This window comes from Oncorhynchus keta, chromosome 27, assembly GCF_023373465.1.
Source record: "Oncorhynchus keta strain PuntledgeMale-10-30-2019 chromosome 27, Oket_V2, whole genome shotgun sequence".
NCBI lineage: Eukaryota > Metazoa > Chordata > Actinopteri > Salmoniformes > Salmonidae > Oncorhynchus > Oncorhynchus keta.
This window is the reverse complement of record NC_068447.1, coordinates 42,125,255-42,147,973: the sequence shown is the minus strand read 5'-3', so window position 1 is coordinate 42,147,973 and position 22,719 is coordinate 42,125,255. Positions and strand designations below refer to the sequence as shown.

At 45.4% G+C, this 22,719-nt stretch overlaps 1 protein-coding gene across 5 annotated transcripts in view; it reads right to left on the bottom strand.

Annotated features, from left to right (window-relative positions):
- Positions 1-3,037: 3,037 nt before the first annotated feature.
- The window catches only part of lmbr1l (limb development membrane protein 1-like), a 33,364-nt gene continuing 13,682 nt past the window's right edge, over positions 3,038-22,719 (bottom strand). For 2 of the 5 annotated variants that reach the window (XM_035739235.2, XM_035739237.2), the window contains 12 exons: positions 15,494-15,578; positions 11,696-11,729; positions 11,257-11,396; positions 10,519-10,746; positions 10,294-10,362; positions 10,131-10,195; positions 9,510-9,582; positions 9,311-9,397; positions 8,940-9,175; positions 6,843-7,074; positions 5,794-5,955; positions 3,038-5,041 (listed from right to left, as the gene is read on the bottom strand). In XM_035739235.2, the coding sequence (XP_035595128.1) occupies positions 4,956-5,041; positions 5,794-5,955; positions 6,843-7,074; positions 8,940-9,175; positions 9,311-9,397; positions 9,510-9,582; positions 10,131-10,195; positions 10,294-10,362; positions 10,519-10,746; positions 11,257-11,396; positions 11,696-11,729; positions 15,494-15,578 (1,497 nt within the window). In that variant the 3' untranslated portion in view covers positions 3,038-4,955. The remainder of the gene's footprint in view (positions 5,042-5,793; positions 5,956-6,842; positions 7,075-8,939; positions 9,176-9,310; positions 9,398-9,509; positions 9,583-10,130; positions 10,196-10,293; positions 10,363-10,518; positions 10,747-11,256; positions 11,397-11,695; positions 11,730-15,493; positions 15,579-22,719) is intronic. The other 3 variants (XM_035739238.2, XM_035739239.2, XM_035739240.2) reach the window with 3 other exon arrangements.

Here is a 22,719-nt window from a genome sequence, read left to right as displayed (position 1 = left end):
AGCCAATTTGACAACTGTGGGAAGCATTGGCGTCAACATGGGCCAGTATCCCTGTGAAACGCTTTCTACACCATTTTGATTTCCAATATCAGGAAGGTATTCTTAAAATGTTTTGTACATGTATCGCAAATATGTGGAGAAAAAATGGTCATCTCAATTCCAGGATAGAGAATTGTTTGTTTCCCTTTCTAAACTAGCAATAAGGAATGTTGAATGTTTCATCTAGACTATAATAGTACCAAATTGTCCAGCATTTTCATGGCTAAATTGAAAGACGTTAACATGTGATAGGTTCTTTGCAGAATCACTTAGAGCATAGATCTGGTTGCTTTCCTTCTCTGCCAGTTGTTCCAAGTTATGACATTGTAATACAAAATCCTATCTATCAAATCCTCTCAATTTCCTAGAATTAAGAATCTTAACGCAGCAACTCAAAACACCTTGTGACGAACAAGAGTTGCCATTACTTGTGGCTTTGCAACAATTTCACTAGTCTAGGTTGCACATTCACTAAATTAATTAGGTTAAGTGTGGGGGGGGGAGAAGGGGGTCAATGAAATGTGAACAGAAGAAGTGGATGCACAGACAGACTCCCACACAGAAACACCCAGAACAAACCTAATTAATATCAATCCTGTATTCATTAACTGACATGTCTCGGTGGCGTGTGTGCCTACAACCCACAGGGCACACCAAGCCTCTGATATGTACAGTAAGTAGCATTACGGGAACATTTAGACTTGAACTCCCTTTTAGAGGAGGAAAAGGCAACACAAAAACAAAAAGACAGCTCATTTAAAAAACATCAAACAAAAGAAAACAAGAAAAAGAAATGCAAACAAAAATCAAGGAGTCATGAATCAGAACCGGGTTCTTTTTCTGCCTCCAAAAGAGGAAATGAATAATATGCCAGGAAAACAGATGGAAGAAAGGGGGAGTGGGTGGAGGTGAGAGAGAAAGCGAGAGCGTCACCTCTCCTCTTGATTTGGCCTTTTTTTTTTTGGTTTATCTGGCGGTGGCATCCGAGTGGAGGAAACGTTGGTTATAGCGTTATCAGGGACGGCCTCCGATGACAGACGGGCCAAAATACAACGGCTTTCTTCTGGGCCTGATTAAAGTAAGGCAACAAATGGTGTTGGGGCCGGGGGACACAGACCGCACAGGGGGGGGGGGCCAGACGTAAACCGCACAGAGGGGGTGGGGCCAGACGTAAACCGCACAGAGGGGGGTGGGGCCAGGGGTGGGGCCAGACGTAAACCCACACAGAGGGGGTGGGGCCAGACGTAAACCGCACAGAGGGGGTGGGGCCAGACGTAAACCGCACAGAGGGGGTGGGGCCAGACGTAAACCGCACAGAGGGGGTGGGGGGTGGGGCCAGACGTAAACCGCACAGAGGGGGTGGGGCCAGACGTAAACCGCACAGAGGGGGGTGGGGCCAGACGTAAACCACACAGAGGGGGTGGGGCCAGACGTAAACCGCACAGAGGGGGTGGGGCCAGACGTAAACCGAGGGGGTGGGGCCAGACGTAAACCGCACAGGGGGGTGGGGCCAGACGTAAACCGCACAGAGGGGGTGGGGCCAGACGTAAACCGCACAGAGGGGGTGGGGCCAGACGTAAACCGCACAGAGGGGGTGGGGCCAGACGTAAACCGCACAGAGGGCACAGGGTGGGGCCAGACGTAAACCGCACAGAGGGGGTGGGGCCAGACGTAAAAACCACACAGAGGGGGTGGGGCCAGACGTAAACCACACAGACGTAAACCCACAGAGGGGTGGGGCCAGACGTAAACCACACAGAGGGGGTGGGGCCAGACGTAAACCGCACAGAGGGGGGGTGGGGCCAGACGTAAACCGCACAGAGGGGGTGGGGCCAGACGTAAACCGCACAGAGGGGGGTGGGGCCAGACGTAAACCGCACAGGGGTGGGGCCAGGGGTGGGGCCAGACGTAAACCGCACAGGGGGTGGGGCCAGACGTAAACCGCACAGGGGGTGGGGCCAGACGTAAACCGCACAGGGGGTGGGGCCAGACGTAAACCGCACGTAAACCGCACAGGGGGGTGGGGCCAGACGTAAACCGCACAGGGGGTGGGGCCAGACGTAAACCGCACAGGGGGGGGTGGGGCCAGACGTAAACCGCACAGAGGGGGGGTGGGGCCAGACGTAAACCGCACAGAGGGGGGGTGGGGCCAGACGTAAACCACACAGAGGGGGGGGGCCAGACGTAAACCACACAGAGGGGGGGTGGGGCCAGACGTAAACCACACAGAGGGGGGTGGGGCCAGACGTAAACCACACAGAGGGGGGGTGGGGCCAGACGTAAACCACACAGAGGGGGGTGGGGCCAGACGTAAACCACGTAAACACACAGAGGGGGTGGGGCCAGACGTAAAACACACAGAGGGGGTGGGGGGGCCAGAGGGGGGACGTAAACCGCACAGAGGGGGTGGGGCCAGACGTAAACCGCACAGAGGGGGGGTGGGGCCAGACGTAAACCGCACAGAGGGGGTGGGGGACCAGACGTAAACCGCACAGAGGGGGGTGGGGCCAGACGTAAACCGCACAGAGGGGGGGGGGTGGGGCCAGACGTAAACCGCACAGAGTGGGGGGTGGGGCCAGACGTAAACCGCACAGGGGGTGGGGCCAGACGTAAACCGCACAGGGGGTGGGGCCAGACGTAAACCGCACAGGGGGTGGGGCCAGACGTAAACCGCACAGGGGGTGGGGCCACACGTAAACCGCACAGGGGGTGGGGCCAGACGTAAACCGCACAGGGGGTGGGGCCAGACGTAAACCGCACAGGGGGTGGGGCCAGACGTAAACCGCACAGGGGGTGGGGCCAGACGTAAACCGCACAGGGGGTGGGGCCAGACGTAAACCGCACAGGGGGTGGGGCCAGACGTAAACCGCACAGGGGGTGGGGCCAGACGTAAACCGCACAGGGGGTGGGGCCAGACGTAAACCGCACAGGGGGTGGGGGGTGGGGCCAGATGTAAACTGCAAAGAGGGGGGCCAGACGTAAACCGCACAGAGGGGGCCAGACGTAAACCACACGGGGGGAACAGATGTAAACCGCACAGGCTGGATAATGAGACCTGATCATGTATAGATAAACTACTATATAACTGCACTGTAACAGTCTTATTACTCATACCAATCCATAGATATCAGACAAGACAGTTTATGTATAGAAAAATGTAATACATTTGTCCCTTTCCTCCACATCTCATGAAAAAATACATACATTTTACAACATCAAAACGTTTTAGAGCACTAAAAGTCAACCATAAACTTTTTGCTCCCCAAACAATAGACTCGAAAGACTTGTTACGCGACATGAAATGAGTCAATGCTATGTGCAATGACTGACCAAACAGAACCATTGCCCTAAGGACGGAAGGTTCTCTGACGGAACCTCACGGCAAGTTTCAGAAGGCTGTCGGTGAGTTTGGGAGACCCTGCCCCCTGCTGGTGACAGAGAAAGGAACTGATTGTCTAACAGCTAATAATAACAACAATTAAAACAAACTTAACATACATGCTGATACAGCAAAGGAAAAGCACGACAAAGGATCACGATAAAGAGATCTAAAATAAAAACCGCTAGAGATCATTCATTTATATTATTCTAATATAAAAGTTCAGGAAAAACACGTCATGGGAATTGGCAATGGAGCGTAAACAGTATTGCACTTGAACATTAACAAGCTATTCACAGTATGATTGGTCCAAGGCAGGACACACGAGTGTTAATTTGCATTAAGAAAGTTCCTTAATGCTTCTTTTTTTTTTAAAGGGAACAGAAATGCCATTAATACAACCAATAACCTCCCTTTTCTATTTTCCCCTTTGTGTTCAGGTATATTTTCATACATTGTTCACTAATTCAATGTTATCAGTTTAAAACAAATCCTGGGTTGTGTTCGTCCGGCACCAAATGGAAGAGAACTGAAATGCTCATTTTTTGTTGTTGCAAAATGCTTTAAGCCGTAACATAATGAACACAACCCTGTCCTGTCCCCTTCTCTTCCTCCACTATGTGAAGGTCAAGGCATGTAAAATACGCAGGTTTAAAAACATCCTCTCATTAACGGACACAACACCATTACAGACAGACAAGGAGTCTTAAAAAGAAATGGAAGTGGGATTCAAAGGAGTGAGGCCCAGAAATAGTAGTCTTACGAGAGAGAGCGAGAGAGAGAGGAAGGTGTGGGGAGAGGGGAGGCAGAGAAGACTCAACCGCTCAACCCCTGATCAGGAAAAGGAAATGTCAGTTGCAACGTAATGTTCCAAAAATAGATTTGCTGACTTTTACACGTGCGTGTCCAAAGAGCAAAGTAAGTCAGTCCCACCGCCACCTCTCAAACCCATTGTGAGTTTCTCATAAGGCATTAGGACATCCAGGATGTACTGTATGATGTCACAAGGTCAACAAGAACCCGGTCATGGCTAGAAGGGACGCAGCTTTTCTCAAATTAACATCAAAAGCAGATTTTTTTTTTTTTAAACATTTTAACCTCAACCCCAGCCCTTCTCCTAACCTGCTACAAAAAGTCATATCTGACAAAAGTTGAACCCCTTCTAGCCATGACCCAAAAACCCTGATAAGATCCCTTTCAGTTCTAGATTATTTTAGCAGTTCCAGAATGTATCATTTTTGCCTCAGATTACTGCACATAGTGATTTCAATAGCACCCCAGTACTGTAGTGAAAAAGAGACCGTTAAAGTTTGTTCCCCAAGTCAACTTGTATTGGTCAGTGAGCAGAGCTCTACTGCGTCATTGTCCAAACTGCACTTCTAATCCTCCACTCCGGTCTCTTCATTTTGGTGATTCAGACACAGATTGACTGGAGGACTGAAGACAAGGTGCCTTTGGTCCAATGGGAATGCTATCCAGGGGGCTCAGGTCCCAGTCGGGATTAAAGATCACGGTTGATTGGTCAAGGGAATGTCAGTCACTGGATCTTTGACAGGCCATTTGCCAGGAGGAGCTTGAGGGGGATGGTTGTGCGGGACACTGTCAGAGGAAGTTTATGGAGACCTGTGGAGACATACAACACTTACGGTTACCACCGACAGTGGAACGAAATGGCATGATTACCACCGACAGTGTGTGAGAAAAATAAAATATTTTAAAAAAGGCTAGTTTGGGTGCAAAGAAAGTCCATCAATCACAGAACAGAACAAAAGCTGTTGGGGAGGTAGCGGTTGAGGAGAGATGCTATCTATCCCGTGAGGAAGGGGGGTGCGTGTCCACAGCTCTACGCGCCGAACTGTTTGTGTTGGGTGGAGGGGCAGAGGGCGAGTGTGTGTGTGGGGGGCCCGGGAGGGGGCCCAGCAGCCAGGCCCACAGGCCCCTAGGGGACTCTTACTCCCCTCTTTCCTGAGAGAATTGTATAGGCCTTTCTATCTGAGGAAAGGAGACCAACCCATTGGGAAACATGGCCAGGCCCAGAGCTGGGAAGAGAACACCTTGGAAGCTAGCTCACAGTTCAGTCACTCTGAAAACACACCGACTATTGGCAGCTGGCACAACCCTTCTACTGCATAATGAAAGTAACACAATACGACTACCAAATACCTAAGAAAGATGCATATCCAAAAACGGATTGTGGGAGTCGACTACAGCCAAGATAGGTGGACAAATCATGTAGTCAATTTAAACATGACTAAGTTGAAGATGTGAAGTTATACAAAAGTATAGACTCGAACATCTAAAACATAGAAAGGCAGGTATCAGGTTCATAGACATATTCCTGGCTTTATAAATACTTGATTGATTGCGTTACGTACCGAAGGCACGTATGAGTTCTCCCTGCACAGCCCAGGTGAGAGTGTTGATGAGGCAGGCAGAGGTGAGGCCGGCAAACAGAATGTTGTACAAGAACACTATGTGGAAATTCCCCAGCCAGTTATATCTCCCAAAGTCTCCCAGGAGGTCAAACCGTGTGATCCCTGAAGAACAGGTAAGAGACAGAATGTGATTAGTTTGACACTATAAACTACTCAGCTTATCTTCACCCCCCCCATGGATAAATAAAGTTCAAATCCATATTACTTTCACTAATCCATCCGATTCAGATCTGTGACTACTTCAAGAGAGGAAGGAAAGAAGGGTGCATTTCTGAAGCACAGTACTTGACCATGGCCAAGGTCAGTGTTCATAGTGATTGACTGCATACACATGCCCTCTTGTGTTCAGAAATTATACTACAACCAGAGGATCTGTCTAATTACAGTAGGCAATAGAGCCCCATAGTGGTGGTGTCATAATACCCAAAAAACCTAGTGGTCAAACAGGGAAATGGTTCCAATTGTTTTTACACCATAAATGTTTCCAATAGGGGATTTTAGAAACACTTGAAATAAGGGCTGTTTCTCATGTAGGCTTACCCTGGGTGTGAGGGCAGGTAGCCTAGTTGGGCCAGTAACCGAAAGGTTGCTAGATCGGAATCCCCAAGCTGACAAGGTAAAAATCTGTCGTTCTGCCCCTAGGCCGTCATTATTAATAACAATTTGGACCAATTTGCCTAGTTAAATAAAGGTTAAATAAAGAAATAAAAACAATTGATAAGTCACCTTTGTACGAGAGAGATTTACATGGTAATCAAAACGTCATGTCAGGGTAAGCCTACAGGAAACACAGCCCTTAGGTGTTTCTAAAATCCCCTATAGGACACATTTATGGTGGGAAAACGAATGGAACCATTTCCCTGTTTGATCACTAGGTTTCATGGGTATTATGACACCACTGTGGGGGTCTACGCATCTATTTTTTTGTTCAACCATACGAGACGACAAGAATCTAGAAACTCAACCTGGGGAACGGGGAGGGCTCTTACCCAGAGTGCGAGAGAAGACCGGCAGTGCTGAGCTGAGGACCAGAAGAGAGACACAGTTCCCAATGATCTGTGTGAGGTTGGTGTCCTGAGAGCGGGGCAGCAGGGAGGTGAAGAGAGGAGAGCTGTAGAAGCCCACCACAGACGACACCATCAGGTACAGGATGAGGACCACCTGCACTGCTGCTCCCAGGGAACCAAACATGGAGAAGGAAGCCGTCCCCAGGCGAGGGTCCTACCACGCAGAGGAAACGTACGATCAATGCAAAATCGGTTATCCTGTATAAAAAATGTCCGTACCCACCCCTCCCCTCCGCAAGTTTATGTCCTTAGAATTGTTTAGTCTTAAAATCTATATGAAAGATATGGCCCTGAGTCACTCAACATAGAACAGGCTATTCAGGGTCAACATTAGAGGCAATAGGTCAATGTGCATCGTTAGAATTCAACATATCTTTACAGGTAGGAGTAAACTCATGCCATAGGCCCTCAAAACGCAACTCTGGACCTTGAGGCCAGTTCCACTGCATTTTCTTTAGTTGTTCCCCTCTAATCAGGGACCAATTTAGACCCGGGACACCAGGTATGTGCAATTAATGATAAGGTGGAACAGAAAACCAGCAGGCTGCGGGACCTCCTAGGCTAAGTACCCCGGCTATTGGGTGTCCAATCAAAATCCATTTTCACCATTGGGTTAAATTATTTGTTTTATTGTGTAGATAATCCACTAAGAAAATCAACGGTCCAGACTGTCTCGATCCTAATCCGTTCAAGTTATTGGAGTTTTTAACCGTAGTAGGAAGGTCAAAATTAGGCTGACTAAATGAAACGGAGGCCAGCGGAAATAAACATTTTAAAAAGGAAATCTGGTAAAACGCATTGAGCTAGACTGGATGCTGTGCCAGAATGAAGGCTACTCGACAGGCTCACTTCTCATATCGCGTGAGCTAGACTGGATGCTGTGCCAGAATGAAGGCTACTCGACAGGCTCACTTCTCATATCGCGTGAGCTAGACTGGATGCTGTGCCAGAATGAAGGCTACTCGACAGGCTCACTTCTCATATCGCGTGAGCTAGACTGGATGCTGTGCCAGAATGAAGGCTACTCGACAGGCTCACTTCTCATATCGCATGAGCTAGACTGGATGCTGTGCCAGAATGAAGGCTACTCGACAGGCTCACTTCTCATATCGCGTGAGCTAGACTGGATGCTGTGCCAGAATGAAGGCTACTCGACAGGCTCACTTCTCATATCGCGTGAGCTAGACTGGATGCTGTGCCAGAATGAAGGCTACTCGACAGGCTCACTTCTCATATCGCGTGAGCTAGACTGGATGCTGTGCCAGAATGAAGGCTACTCGACAGGCTCACTTCTCATATCGCATGAGCTAGACTGGATGCTGTGCCAGAATGAAGGCTACTCGACAGGCTCACTTCTCATATCGCGTGAGCTAGACTGGATGCTGTGCCAGAATGAAGGCTACTCGACAGGCTCACTTCTCATATCGCGTGAGCTAGACTGGATGCTGTGCCAGAATGAAGGCTACTCGACAGGCTCACTTCTCATATCGCGTGAGCTAGACTGGATGCTGTGCCAGAATGAAGGCTACTCGACAGGCTCACTTCTCAAATCCGGTGGACATAAAACAATAGGACAGATGGATGTGGATTTTGAGACATTTTGGTATAAACTGTTCACATGTTCTTACAAAAACAAGCATCCCTCTAAAAATGTCAACGGAGCACTAAGTGTACCACAAGCTTTCTATTTTCTAAGCCTTAAATTGGCATGACGCGAGCTGAAATAACAGATTGCGACCCATGGAAACAACAGGCAATGACCCCGACCAGAATGCAAAATCCTCAAACGTTTTGGCAAGAAAGCTGCACAGCTCTTAAAATGATCAGAGCTCAGTGCTTATGATCAGATGCATTAAGTTAAGAATAAAATGACCACCAAAGCGTGCTTTCACCCACATTGGGCAGAGTGTGTAAACGCCCTACATGCTATAAAATCAACAGCGGGCTGTTGAGAAGAATCCATACAAAGCCCCTTCCAGCTCACGCCGTCCCTTATTCCCCTTGGTAGAGTCCTCTCACCCCCATTCCACTGGGCATGGCCGTCTCGTCGAACAGGAGCTCCAGAACATTGAAACAAACCATCAACACGCAGGCCACCGTCAGGGCTAGGAGCAGCAGCATGGCCAGAGGGTAGAACAGGTTCCGCTGCCATGGTGACGCTCTCCTCCGCATCTCTGGGGGGGGGGGGAGAATGATGAGGACAAGGACCACAGTAGACAACGCTGTCAGTCTCCCGGTGAGCAGTGAAGCTATTCCTAGGGGAAAAAATTATACTGCCCGAATTAAAGCCAACAATGTTGTATAATCTTTCAATGAATTTGATCCAACCCTAGTAAGTCAAGAGAATCTAATAAAAATACAGTATTATTCTTATAGACCGACGGTCTTACCGAGGGCGATTCGTTTGGCCTGGACGCCGAGGTACTGCGTCCTCAAAGGTTCCACGTTCACACTGACCCAGCATGCCGTGCTACCCCCTACAAGAAACAGAGCACGGTCAACACCACCTCCTCTAGGATGAGTCATGGACGTGTGGGTAACATGTCCCATGTTGAGACTATTGTAGCCCATGGTCACTGGCCCACTCACTGTTGAGTGTCCTGGAGAGAGAAGCCTCCTCGAACGCAGCACAGTTCATCTCCACCTCCACATTCTCCAACAGCTGAGGAAACACAGGGGATTGGATGTCATCGAGTCATTAGTGTCATGTTATTTTCAACGATATCCCAAAAATGGTTTGTCAACACACAGCTCTAATACACACACACTTCTCACCAGACATGCTACCAGGGATCTCGTCACAGTACCCAAATCCAGAACAAATTCAAGAAAACGTACAGTATTATACAGAGCCCTTATTGCATGGAACTCCCTTCCATCTCATATTGCTTTAATAAACAGCAAAACCTGGTTTCAAAAAACAGATAAAGCAACACCTCGCGGCACAACGCCTCTCCCCTATTTGACCTAGATAGTTTGTGTGTATTGATATGTAGGCTGTGTGCCTTTAAAAATGTATGTAGTTCTATCCTTGAGCTGTTCTTGTCCATTGAGGTTCTGTATTATGTTTCATGTGGACTCCAGGAAGAGTTGCTGCTGCTTTTGCAACAGCTAATGGAGATCCTAATAAAATACCAAAGATATAACAATGTCACCCGTGTTCGGTTATTGTCTGCATACTGGAGAAAACGTTTGTGGATTATCACTCACCCGTGGTTTGACCAGTAGGCTCCCGGTGACACTGAACATGCGGGACAACCCGAAGGGAGTGCACACTGCAAGGAGACGGGAAGAGGTGTCAGGCAGCATTCAGACACATCACAAGTTAAGCAGCCAGTGCGGCAGATGGACGAGACATAGGAGGTGACCTCACATAGCAGCAGCAGCACTCCACACAGAGAGATGGCAGAGTAGAGGTAAGGGAGATAGTACTCCCACATGTCTGAGATGGGAGACAACAGGTCATTAGAAAAAGGACTTTGATACATGGTTCCCCCCCCCCAAAAAATAACAAAAGGACACCAATTCAATAAAAATAAAATAGCCATTTGCGAACAGTTGCAAAAATGGCTTGAATGAAAAGCAAAGATCAACTCACCGTAGAGGCTCTCCCTGGCGCTGTGGTTGTTTAGCAGAGCCACAAACACCCACACCATGCCCAGCACCAGCAGAGTCAGCAGCAGCAGCACCACCGCAGTCTCATACACCCGCGCCATCACCCCCTTCTTACAGCCCACGAAGCCCTCCGACTCAGTGAAGAAGTAGGCGAAGGGCATGAGGAAGACCAGGGACAGGTTGGAGAACAGGAACACTAGGTTCCATAAGCCTGATGATGGAGAGAAAGAGAAGGTCAAAACATTTCATTACAAAAAGTTAGGTAATATCATTAAAAAAAAGGGATAGAAATTCAGCAACAAACAACCACCACAGTGAGGCGCAGCCTCGCCGTTTAGGGAAACACTGTTTTTTGGGGGGTGTATACAGAATACAGAAATCTGTAGAGCTCAATGGAAATGAGCAACAGGGACTAGAGTGGATAATGTTATATTTGGGGCCCCACTTCCCTTTAACTGCTGGTTGGTGGAGCTCACGTTTAATTTCTGTGATAGACGCACCATGGGTTATTATTACATAACAGGCAACGGTGCAAGGTTCCCAAAACCATAGTAATGAATCATTCGTTTTGGAGCTCATTGACTAGCAACACTTCAAAATGTAGTTAAAACAGATTGGCGTTTGAGGTTTGGGGCTACGGGCGCTCTGACAATGAACGAACGACTATGGGTTGAAAACGTGGAGCGGTATTGGGTGTTGTGGTGTAAACGTGGATCAGTACCGTGAATGAGCGATCCGTTGAGCCACTGCATGTAGTAGCTGTGAGGGAAGATGAGCAGCACCTCATTGGACAGGATGGAGATGGGGAGGAGCAGCACAGCGCACACTGACACAGAGAGTGTAAACGTACACAGCCACAGCCTAGACAGGAAGAGAGAGAACGAGGGTGTCTGTAGAGTGATCAACGCACATTGTGTTTTTATGTCACTTGGACAATACAGTATTGTGTGTTTTGGATGCTAGTTGCTCTGGGTGGGGAGGGAGGAAAGGAATATCAGTGTGTAAGGACAAAAGGGCAAGGAGGACAGTCACACAGGCCAAGTTGTCACCTCGTAGGTCACATCGACTCAGATACTAGCTCAAATACTCTGCTCACACACAGCCACTCTAATCACAGACTGCTTGCTAGGTCAGTTAAATTATTAGGTCTCTTCACTTACGCAATTTTGTTGGCGGTCGCATCTTCAACGTCATCTGGAAAACGACAGAAAACATACGAGTGAGTGTGTCACAGCTAAACCAACAGGCAAGCGAGCATCAGCTTCGATTCACTGAACACATCTTCAACATCACACCATTAAGCTGCGAGGCACAAATGCTCTGCTGGTGGTATTGACTGACCGCGGTGGCCATTCATTGGAAACACTGTACTCGTAACGCAGAACAAGTTTAGCTGACTCGTTCCAAAACCCAATAAAAACACACTGGCTGGCCCGGCTCAGTGGGCTGGCCCGGCTCCAAACAGCTACAGGCCAGACTTGTTATGTTGGATGTGGATGTGCTACAGCGGTTTTTCAATAACCAGACTTTATTGGAGCGATTACATAAACCAAATTGCATTTGCACAGCCACACTTCCAACGTTCAACTCATAGGATTAGGGCTGTCACGAAAATGTCATCAGTTGGTGATTGTCAAGCAAATAACTGGGGTCGGTCTCACGGCTATTGACCTTTAATTCAACTAATTTAGCATCTCCTGGCTTCCACACACAGAAGTCACAAATGCAGACCTTTGAAACATCTACATTTGAAAAAAGTATTGTAAATCCATGAAATATAGCCTACACCTTCACAATAAATCCATGATTTAAGACCAGTCTAAAGAAACATGATATGAATAAAATAGCAAGGATATTTTCAAACAATTGAGTGCATACATGCAGCAAACAAACGTAATGGGCACTCCTATACGCTACAGAGTTTAGAGTTATTCATGTAACTTCAGTTCTACAAACATTGGGCAATATGTTTTGATATTTAATACATTGAATGACGTGACTAATGATATGAAAAAAGTCGCTTGAAAAGGCATGAGCTCGGCTTTGCTTTTTCGCGCAGGCTGTCCACGTCAGTCTCTCAGTCACAATTTGACAAGCACCTGCTAACTCCTTCAAGACCGTTGGAAAAGCATTCCAGGTGAACGCCAAGAGTGTGCAAAGCTGTCATCAAGGCCAAGGATGGCTCCTTTGAAGAATCTAAAACATTTGTTTGGTTACTACATGATTCCATGTGTTATTCATAGTTTTGATGTCTTCACTATTATTCCACAATGTAGAAAACAGTAAAAAATAAAAACCCTGAATGAGTAGGTATCCAAACTTGACTGGTACTGTATGCATGTTATTTTTTTAACTAGGCAAGTCAGTTAAGAACAAATTATTAATTACAATGATTGCCTATGGACAGAGAGAGACCGTTCAAACGTTTGGGGTCACTTAGAAATGTCCTTGTTTTTGAAAGAAAAGCCATTTTTTGTCAATTAAAATGGATCAGAAATACAGTATAGACATTGTTAATGTTGTAAATTACTATTGTAGCTGGAAAACGGCAGATTTTTTTATGGAATATCTACACAGGCTTACAGAGGCCCATTATCAGCAAGCGTCACTGTGTTCCAATGGCCCGTTGCGTTAGCTAATCCAAGTTAATCAATTAAAAGGCTAATTGAGCATTAGAAAGCCATTTTGCAATTATGTTAGCACAGTTGAAAACTGTTGTTCTGATTAAAGAAGCAATAAAACTGGCATTTAGACTAGTTGAATATCTGGAGCATTACAATTTAGGAGTTCGATTACAGGCTCAAAATTGCCTGAAACAAATAATTTTCTTCTGAAACTCAGTCTATTCTTGTTCTGAGAAATTAAGACTATTCCATGTAAGAGATTGTACGAGATCTTCAGGTTCTTGGCAACGCTGTGTACTAATCCCGTCACAGAACAGAACAAACTGGCACTAACCAGAATAGAGCGGGAGGCCCCAGTACACAACTGAACAAGAGGACAAATACATTGGAGTGTCTGGTTTGAGAAACAGACGCCTCAGTCCTCAACTGGCAGCTTCATTAAAAGGTACCATTCTCAACGTCAACAGTGAAAAGGCGACTCCGGGATGATGACCTTCTAGGCAGTTGCAAAGAAAAAGCAATCTTAGACTGGCCAATAAAAAAAAGATTTAGGCAGAGTTATTTTGCCTAGAAGGCCAGCATCCCGGAGTCGCCTCTTCACTTGACATTCCACTAGGTCTCCATGTCATGGCTTTTGCACTATCAATACAGATACCAACACATCTTGACCAACAAAGTCCATTTGATGTCACAAAGCTGTCCAGGAAAATATCCTCTCCTGTTGTCCTGGTTTCCAGTAGTTTGTAGAAGAGGATGTCTTCCTTAATTGACACCCCATAAATGTAACAGACATATACCAGGAGCTGTGCCAGGCCCGCCACGTCTGTTGACTCATCCAGTTGTAACGCATATAATTCACCGGCTTGTATGCAAAGCAGTAATTGTTTCAAAACATCCTGACATGTCACTGATGCGTCATGAAACAGTATTGTTTGACAAAGTTATTGTCTGTATACGTTTTAGGGCCTTTTCCCCCAGCATTGTCCCAGTTTCGAAATTACACGTTGTGCATTCTACTATTGCAACTTTCAAGAGTAAGTTGAAAGCCGGACTGAGGTCCGATTATGATTTTTCACCGCAGATACCGATAATCGGAGGACCAAAAAAACCCGATACCGATGAAATCGGCCGAGAGATATAGATATATATATATAAAATAAATAAATAAAGACAATTAGAATACTGAATTAACACTTATTTTAACTTAATATAATACATAAATAAAAATCAATTTAGTCTCAAATAAATAATGAAACATGTTCAATTTGGTTTAAATAATGCAAAAACAAAGTTTTGGAGAAGTGCAATATGTGCCATGTAGAAATTTAACATTTAAGTTCCTTGCTTAGAACATGAGAACATATAAAAGCTGGTGGTTCCTTTTAACATGAGTCTTCAATATTCCCAAGTAAGAAGTTTTAGGTTGTAGTTATTATAGGACTATTTCTCTCTATACCATTTGTATTTTATATACCTTTGACTATTGGATGTTTTTATAGGCACTTTAGTATTGCCAGCCTAATCTCGGGAGTTGATAGGCTTGAAGTGATAAACAGAGCAATGCTTTACGCACAACGAAGAGCTGCTGGCAAAAACGCACGAAAGTGCTGTTTGAATGAATGCTTACGAACAAGCCTGCTGCTGCCTACCACCGCTCAGTCAGACTGCTCTATCAAATCATAGACTTAGAATATAATAAACACACAGATACGAGCCTTAGGTCATTAATATGGTCAAATCCAGAAACTATAATTAAAGACAAAATGTTTCTTTCAGTGAAATACGGAAACCGTTCTGTAATTTATCGAATGGGCGGCAAGCCTAAGTCTAAATATTGCTGTTACATTGCACAACCTTCAATGTTACGTCATTATTATGTAAAATTCTGGCAAATTAATTAAGGTCTTTGTTAGGAAGAAATGGTCTTCACAGTTCGCAACTACAACGACAGTGCTTTTTTCACAAATGCGCTTATTAAATCACCACCCGTTTGGCAAAGTAGGCTGTGATTCGATGATAAATTAAACAGGCACCGCATTGATTATATGCAACGCAGGACAAGCTAGTAATATCAACCATGTGTAGTTAACTAGTGATTATGTTAAGATTGTTTTTTAAAAAGATATGTTTAATGCTAGCTAGCACCTTACCTTGGCTCCTTGCTGCACTCGTGTAACAGGTGGCCAAGCCTGCAACGCAGTCTCCTCGTGGAGTGCAATGTAATCGGCACCCAAAAATGCGGATTACCGATTGTTATGAAAACTTGAAATCGGCCTTAGTTTTTTTTTAAATTGGTCATTCCGATTAATCGGTCGACCTCAAACCCACACTCACCCGTGACATAGTCCGCATTCTTCTTGAAGTGAGTGAGGATGAGGTAGGACAGAATGTAGAGGCAGGTGAAGAGGAGGACACAGATCTGCAGAGGAAACAAAAACATTGGCACCATTTTTCAATTAGCAGGATGTGCTTTGACAGTTGCTTCATTAGGTTTTTAGGGACGTGTGCAGCTTGGTTCACTTTTATCCAAATATAACATTTACATTTAAGTCATTTAGCAGACGCGGTTATCCAGAGCGACTTACAAATTGGTGCATTCACCTTATGACATCCAGTGGAAGGAGGAGAATACACACATATTGGACCAACGTAATACCAACCCAAGTCTAACAGCCCTTTTGAAATGAGTCATACAAACCATAGGTTAGGGGGAAAAAAATACACTAGGGGAAACTGTTAGAATCATAGAAATAGAATAACAGTAAGATGCAAAGTGGAATCCCTACTGTTGACCAATCACAGACGAAGAGGCGAAGATTTCGGCTTGCCTCTAGAAGAAAATAAATATATATATATATGCTCGAACAGCCCTCACCGAAGTCCAAAACCTCACAAAATGTCTTAATATGCAAACTGTTTTGAGCGGTTTCAGCGGATTAGCATGCAGGCCCCTTAATTGAATCTAACAGAGGGGAAACCGCGTAGCTGGAGTGTCAGAGGGTGGGGCTCGTTGTGTGTTTTGGGAAGCAGCCACAAGACGAGAAAAACAGAAAAAATACAAAATGTATAAAAACTATGGAAGCCTATTACCACCAGAGCGCATAGCCTAGAGAAGCCTATGAGCGCTGATCCCCTCTGGCCAGTGGAAACGTTATGCATTTATAGCCTAAAATAGGCCTGTGTTAAGAAATGTGATCAAATCTGGTTTATGATCGAACTTCAGGTGGCTAGGCTACCTAGACCTTAGCAATCAAATCCACACACAAATAGTGATGACATACTGTGTGAGTAACTTTTAAATGAACGATGCAAAGGCCTACATGGTGAAACCCTGCATAAAGCAAGCTCAGCCCTGTTAGTTCTACTGTGCAATTGCAGTTGTCTATTTTGTTTGTTTAAACCATACGACCAGATTAGAAATCTGGCCCCATCATAGCCCATATAAAACCGTTTTACAGCTGATTTATTACCATGTCATACCCTCCAACTTAGGTCCGGAGATTTACCTGGTTAGGTTATTGGCCATTGGTTCTCCAACCTCTCCGCGGGACCCCCAGACATGTCACAATATGGTTTTAGCCCTGAACTAGTTCACCTAATCAAAGGTTATTGACAAATTGAATCAGGTGTGCTAGTTCTGAAATAGATCAAATACATGAACCGGCTGGGGATCCCCAAGGAGAGGCTTGAGAACCACTGGGTTAGTCTTTATTTAAACACCCCACCACATCTTGGACCCACCTCTAAATTAACACAAATGAAGAAACAGATCCTATAAGTATGCAATCAGCCAAAATGGGGGAACTGTGGATACAACTTCCTCCACGCTCATGCATTATCATAATTAATATGCGCCCCAATAGAGATCGCTGCATTAGCATGTTTCTGTTAGCCAAAACATCCTGATGAAATACAACATATTACTAGCCTGCAAATGTGCCTGGAGCTTTTAAGTTAAACTGCCAACAAAAAGACTCATAACTGATCCAAATGTTTGCCCAATCAGGCAGGCTAGATGCAGTTATTTCAAAATTATAAGCATTCAAACGACAGGCTATTCACTGCAGTTTACAGTCCAGACTAGCGTTTTGCACTCACTTGCATAGTTATTATTGTCCCTAAAAAATTAAAATATATCAATAAGGTAGCTTTCAGAGCTTGTTCCCGGGGACTGGGAGCACATAGTAGCTAGTGCATTTGGACTCCTTTGACTTGCTCCACATTGTTACATAACAGAGCCTTATTAAAAAATTGATAGAATTATATTTCCCCCCCCACCCCTCATCAAATCTACACACAATAACAAAGCAAAAACTGATTTTAAGAAAATGTCTGCAAATTTAAAACACAGAAATATATTTACAAAAGTATTCAGACCCTTTACTCAGTACTTTGTTGAAGCACCTTTGACAGCGATTACAGCCTCAAGTCTTCTTGGGTATGACGCTACAAGCATTGCGCACCTGTATATTTGGGGAGTTTATCCCAGTCTTCTCTGCAGATGCTCTCAAGCTCTGTCAGATTGGATGGGGAGCGTCACTGCGCAGCTATTTTCAGGTCACTCCAGAGATGTTCAATCGGGTTCAAGTCCGGACCACTCAAGGACATTCAGAGACTTGTCTCAAAGCTACTCCTGCATTGTCTTGGCTGTGTGCGTAGGGTTGTTGTCCTATTGGAAGGTGAACATTTGCCCCAGTCAGAGGTCCTGAGCAGGTTTTCAGCAAGGAGCGAGCTCCATTTTGCTCCGTTCATCTTTGCCTCGATCCGGACTAGTCTCCCAGTCCCTGCAGCTGAAAAATATAATCCGCACAGCATGCTGCCACCACCACCACCGTCTGGCCACTACCATAAAGGCCTGATTGATGGAGTGCTGCAGAGATAGGAGAACCTTCCAGAAGGACAACCATCTCCACAGAGGAACCCTAGAGCTCTCAGAGTGACAATCGTGTTCTTGGGAAGAGTCTTGGTGTTTCAAACTTCTTCCATTTAAGAATGATGGAGGCCACTGTTGATTGTAGTCTGAAATGTTGTCCCATTCCTCTTCAATGGCTGTATGAAGTTGCTGGATACTAGCGGTAACGGAAACCCGCTTTCATACACGTTGATCCAGGGCATCCCAAACATGCTTAAAATGGTTGACGTCTGGTGTGTCTGCAGGCCATGGAAGAACGAACATTTTCAGCTTCCAGGAATTGTGTACAGATCCTTGAGACATGCTGAAACATGGGGTGATCGCGACAGATGAATGGCACGACAATGGGACTCAGGATCTCGTCACGGTATCTCTGCGCATTAAAATTGCCATTGATATGACCTGGCTATATCATAACTCCACTGTCACCATGGGGCACTTTGTTCACAACGTTGACATCAGCAAACCACTCGCCCACACGACACCATATATGCCATCTGCAATCAGCCCGGTACAGTTGAAACCAGGATTCACCCATGAAGAGCACACTTCTCCAGAGGCCATCAAAAGGTGAGCATTTGCCCACTGAAGTCTGTTACAACACCGAACTGCAGTCAGATCATGGCGAGGACAACGACCTCGCAAATGAGCTTCCCTGAGGTTCTGGGCTAGCATGGTTACACATGGTCTGCAGTTGCGAGGCCAGTTGGATGTGCTGCCAAATGATCTAAAAACAACATTGGAGGCAGCTTATGGTAGAGAAATTAACATAAAATTCTATGCCAACAGCTATGGTGGACATTCCTGCAGTCAGCATGCCAATTGCTCGCGCCCTCAACTTGGGACATCTGTGGCATTCTGTTGGATAATACACTAGCTTCAGATAACCACACAGGTGAAGTCAACCGTAAAAAATAAATAATTAAAAAATAAATACAGCTATGACTTAACACACTGGTGATAACCAACGAGACCATGTTGATCACCACCACTTGGAGTTGTAGTCATTATGGCTGCATTGCTGTGCGACATGCTTAACAAATCAAAGTTTGTTGGTCACGTACACAGTTTAGCAGAGAAGCTTGACAAGGCTGGGGGCTCCATGGGGTGTGTACAGACAGATTAGGAGGGGGGTGAGAGGCACAGATAGGAGGAGGAACATTTAAGAGGAAAGAGAGAACAGGACCCAAGACATGGCACCAGAGCAAGATAAGCCAGGTAAGATAACAGGGAGACAAAGCAGGACAATCATAAGGACTCAGACACGGGCATAGTTGTGTAAATATTATTAGGTAGGCCTAGTCAAGATGTGTGGGGTTTGACTCAAACCTCAGTCAAATGTTTTTGAACTGACATCAAGCTTTTTCAGGTCACAAGCTATAACTTACACATCAAAATGCACTACCATCATCCACTGGAATGACAAGTGAGCACCCAGGGCTGGTTTTCCGAAAGCCTTCATTGCTAAAGTAGCCTATGTTATTTCTCGACAACCCAGGCTCACACCACTTTGGTTACAAATAGACATTCATGACAAAGACCAAGAGGGACAGATGGGTGTCTGCAAATAACCAGTTTACCCAGTTGGAGAGAGGGAGAAAGGGGGTGAGTGTGAGTGATTAGGAGAAGATTACACAGACCTTAAACCCCAACGAGGCTCAACATGCAGCCAGCCTGAATAGATTTAGACCCATCTAGTCTGTAGTATTTTGCAAGAGTTGACTCCTTGACCGACTGAACATTGATTTAATCCTATTTAAGCGGATAGTCATTTAAGCCGTCTGCTGACCCAGTTGTCTGGGGGTAAACATCCGAGCCAAGCATGACAGAGCTGGCTGGGTTATGCATCAACTATATCTGCAGCCTGGAACCGTGCTGGAAAGGACAACTTCAAAAGGGGAAAATATATTGCTCTTGACAAATGTACCTGTGGACAAGGACCACATCTTCCACATTACAGTTGAAGTAGTTTTAATGACTCCAACCTAAGTGTTTCAACCACTCCGCGACCGGGAGGTGTTGAGTGAGTGGATGTGTGCTCTAAGGAAGTTGGAGATCCTACACAAACTAAACCTATTAAAAGAGACAACTAAGGACACAAAACACACATCCTCCCCGCCCAGCTCCATGCAGCTCAGAGGGAGATGGGTGAGAGGAGGGTGACAGGATGCAGGACTTCATCCTGAGGTGAGAATAACAGATGTGAAAGTCCCCTTCTGGGAGAGTGGCAGAGAGACGTGACAAAAACGGCTTCCTCTGCTTAGTAAAGGTCATTATATAGTGCACTCCTTTTAACTACAGCATTGCGGACCTGCATTTCCTACAGATTGAACAACGCATGTCCAAGCACACCTTGTCCGTGTGAACTGAATAATGGCCCTGAACCCAATCTATTGAAATATGATAACATACTAGACATCAATTATTATTATCTCTTATTGTAATTGTAGGCATATCTGTTCAAGCAGGGAATTATTTCACTACAGTAATAGGTCAACTTCTTGTTGAAAAAATAAAAGTTCACGCATGCACACTCCCCCTTACGTCAATGCTTAGACCCTACATTATTCTGACATATGTACAAAGTACATTTGACAATGGAAGAGGACGCGTTTCAGTATCAAATGGTGGTCCCACCACTTCCCTAGCCATAGGATCACATCCCAACAATGAGAGGCGAGGGGGAAAACAAGTGGTTCACTCACTCATTAGGCCTCGGGTCCTGACCCATACCAACTAGCCTAACTACAGTAAAGTTCCTAAAGTTTCTGCCATTCCAGGATGGTTTCTCATTTTGGCCGTGAGAAGAGATGCCACACTTTGAATGGGCAGTCAGGCTAAGGGACACGGACTCAGAGTCACAAAACAGGCTAACTATTTGACAGAACTCAGCAACCAGGACAGGCTGCCTACAATGTTTTGCCAACATGACCTGAATGTAACAAAAACAACATCTTCTTTGAAGGGCATATATTGTCTTGTAGATTTGTTGACAAACTTACCAATTGTGATGTATAGCTAGCCTGATACAGCTAAACATCAAATACAACAACTTGGCTGTGCGATATTGCCAAAATATCATTCAATATTTTTTTTATTTTCTTTTTTGTAACAGTATTGTTTTTTTAGTAAAAGTTAAAAATTTGCTTTATGAATAGTGCGTGAACCTAGGGTGACAACACATACATGTGAATTCAATGAGTCTCTCCATTCTGATTGTATCATACTGTTCAATAAAAACAAATTGCCTGCATTTCCTACACTCATTTGAGATCATTTCCACACAGGCAGCAGGATATGAACAAAAACAAAATAATAATAATCTAGGCCTTCTTATTTTAATCTTTTTTTTTTTTTACCAAATGTTCTAACTGCGATGTAGATCAAAACACTGTTGGAATCATAGAAAGAGAATGATTATTCTAATGATATAGTTAGGATAGAAATAGTGAGCACTTTGAATAGTGTTTGACAGGACAACGAATGAAAATGCCAGGGAAGAGTTAGTGACAGCTTAGGAACCAAAGTGTTGGTCAGTGTTTACTAGGGGTCCCCATAATCTTAGCCTACATTAAAATGTTTCTTCATGTAGCCAACATATTCATGCTTCGCCTATTCCCCTTTGATTTAGAAGATCCTGTTGCAAACATTCTGATTTAGGCTTACACCATCACTGGTATCAGGCGGTAGAGCTAGCCAGGTTTGCCGACTCAGTACATGTATTAGCTAGCCAGCGATTAGCAGCTAACACGATTCAGCTAAAACCTGATAAGAAAAGACCAACTAAACGGAGCAAAAAAAGAAATGTCCTCACTGTCAACTGCATTTATTTTCAGCAAACATGTGTAAATATTTGTATGAATATAAGATTCAACAGACAAACTGAACAAGTTCCACGGACATGTGACTAACAGAAATGGAATAATGTGTCCCTGAACAAAAGTCAGTCAGTATCTGGTGAGGCCACCAGCTGCATTAAGTACTGCAGTGCATCTCCTCATGGACTGAACCAGATTTGCCAGTTCTTGCTGCCAGATGTTACCCCACTCTTCCAAGGCACCTGCGAGTTCACGGACATTTCTGTTGGGTGGGGGGCCTAGCCCTCACCCTCCAATCCAACAGGTCCCAGACGTGCTCAATGGGATGGAGAGCCGGGCTTTCGCTGGCCATGGCAGAACAGACATTCCTGTCTTGCAGGAAATCACGCACAGAACGAGCAGTATGGCTGGTGGTATTGTCATGCTGGAGGGTCATGTCAGGATGAGCCTGCAGGAGGGAGGAGGATGTCTTCCCTGTAACGCACAGCGTTGACATTGCCTGCAATAACAGCAAGCTCTGTCCGATGATGCTGTGACAGACCCAGACCCTCTATCTCCAAAATCTATCCCGCTCCAGAGTACAGGCCTCGGTTGTAACACTCATTCCGTCAACAATAAAAAGCAAATCCGACCATCACCCCTGATGAGACAAAACCGCGACTCGTCAGCAAAGAGCCGTGTTTGCCAGTCCTGTCTGGTCCAGCGACGGTGTCCTATTGCTGACAGTCTGAGCACTGATGGAGGGATTGTGCATTCCTGGTGTAATTCGTGCAGTTGTTTTGCCACCCTGTACCTGTCCCGCAGGTGTGATGTTCGGATGTACCGATCCT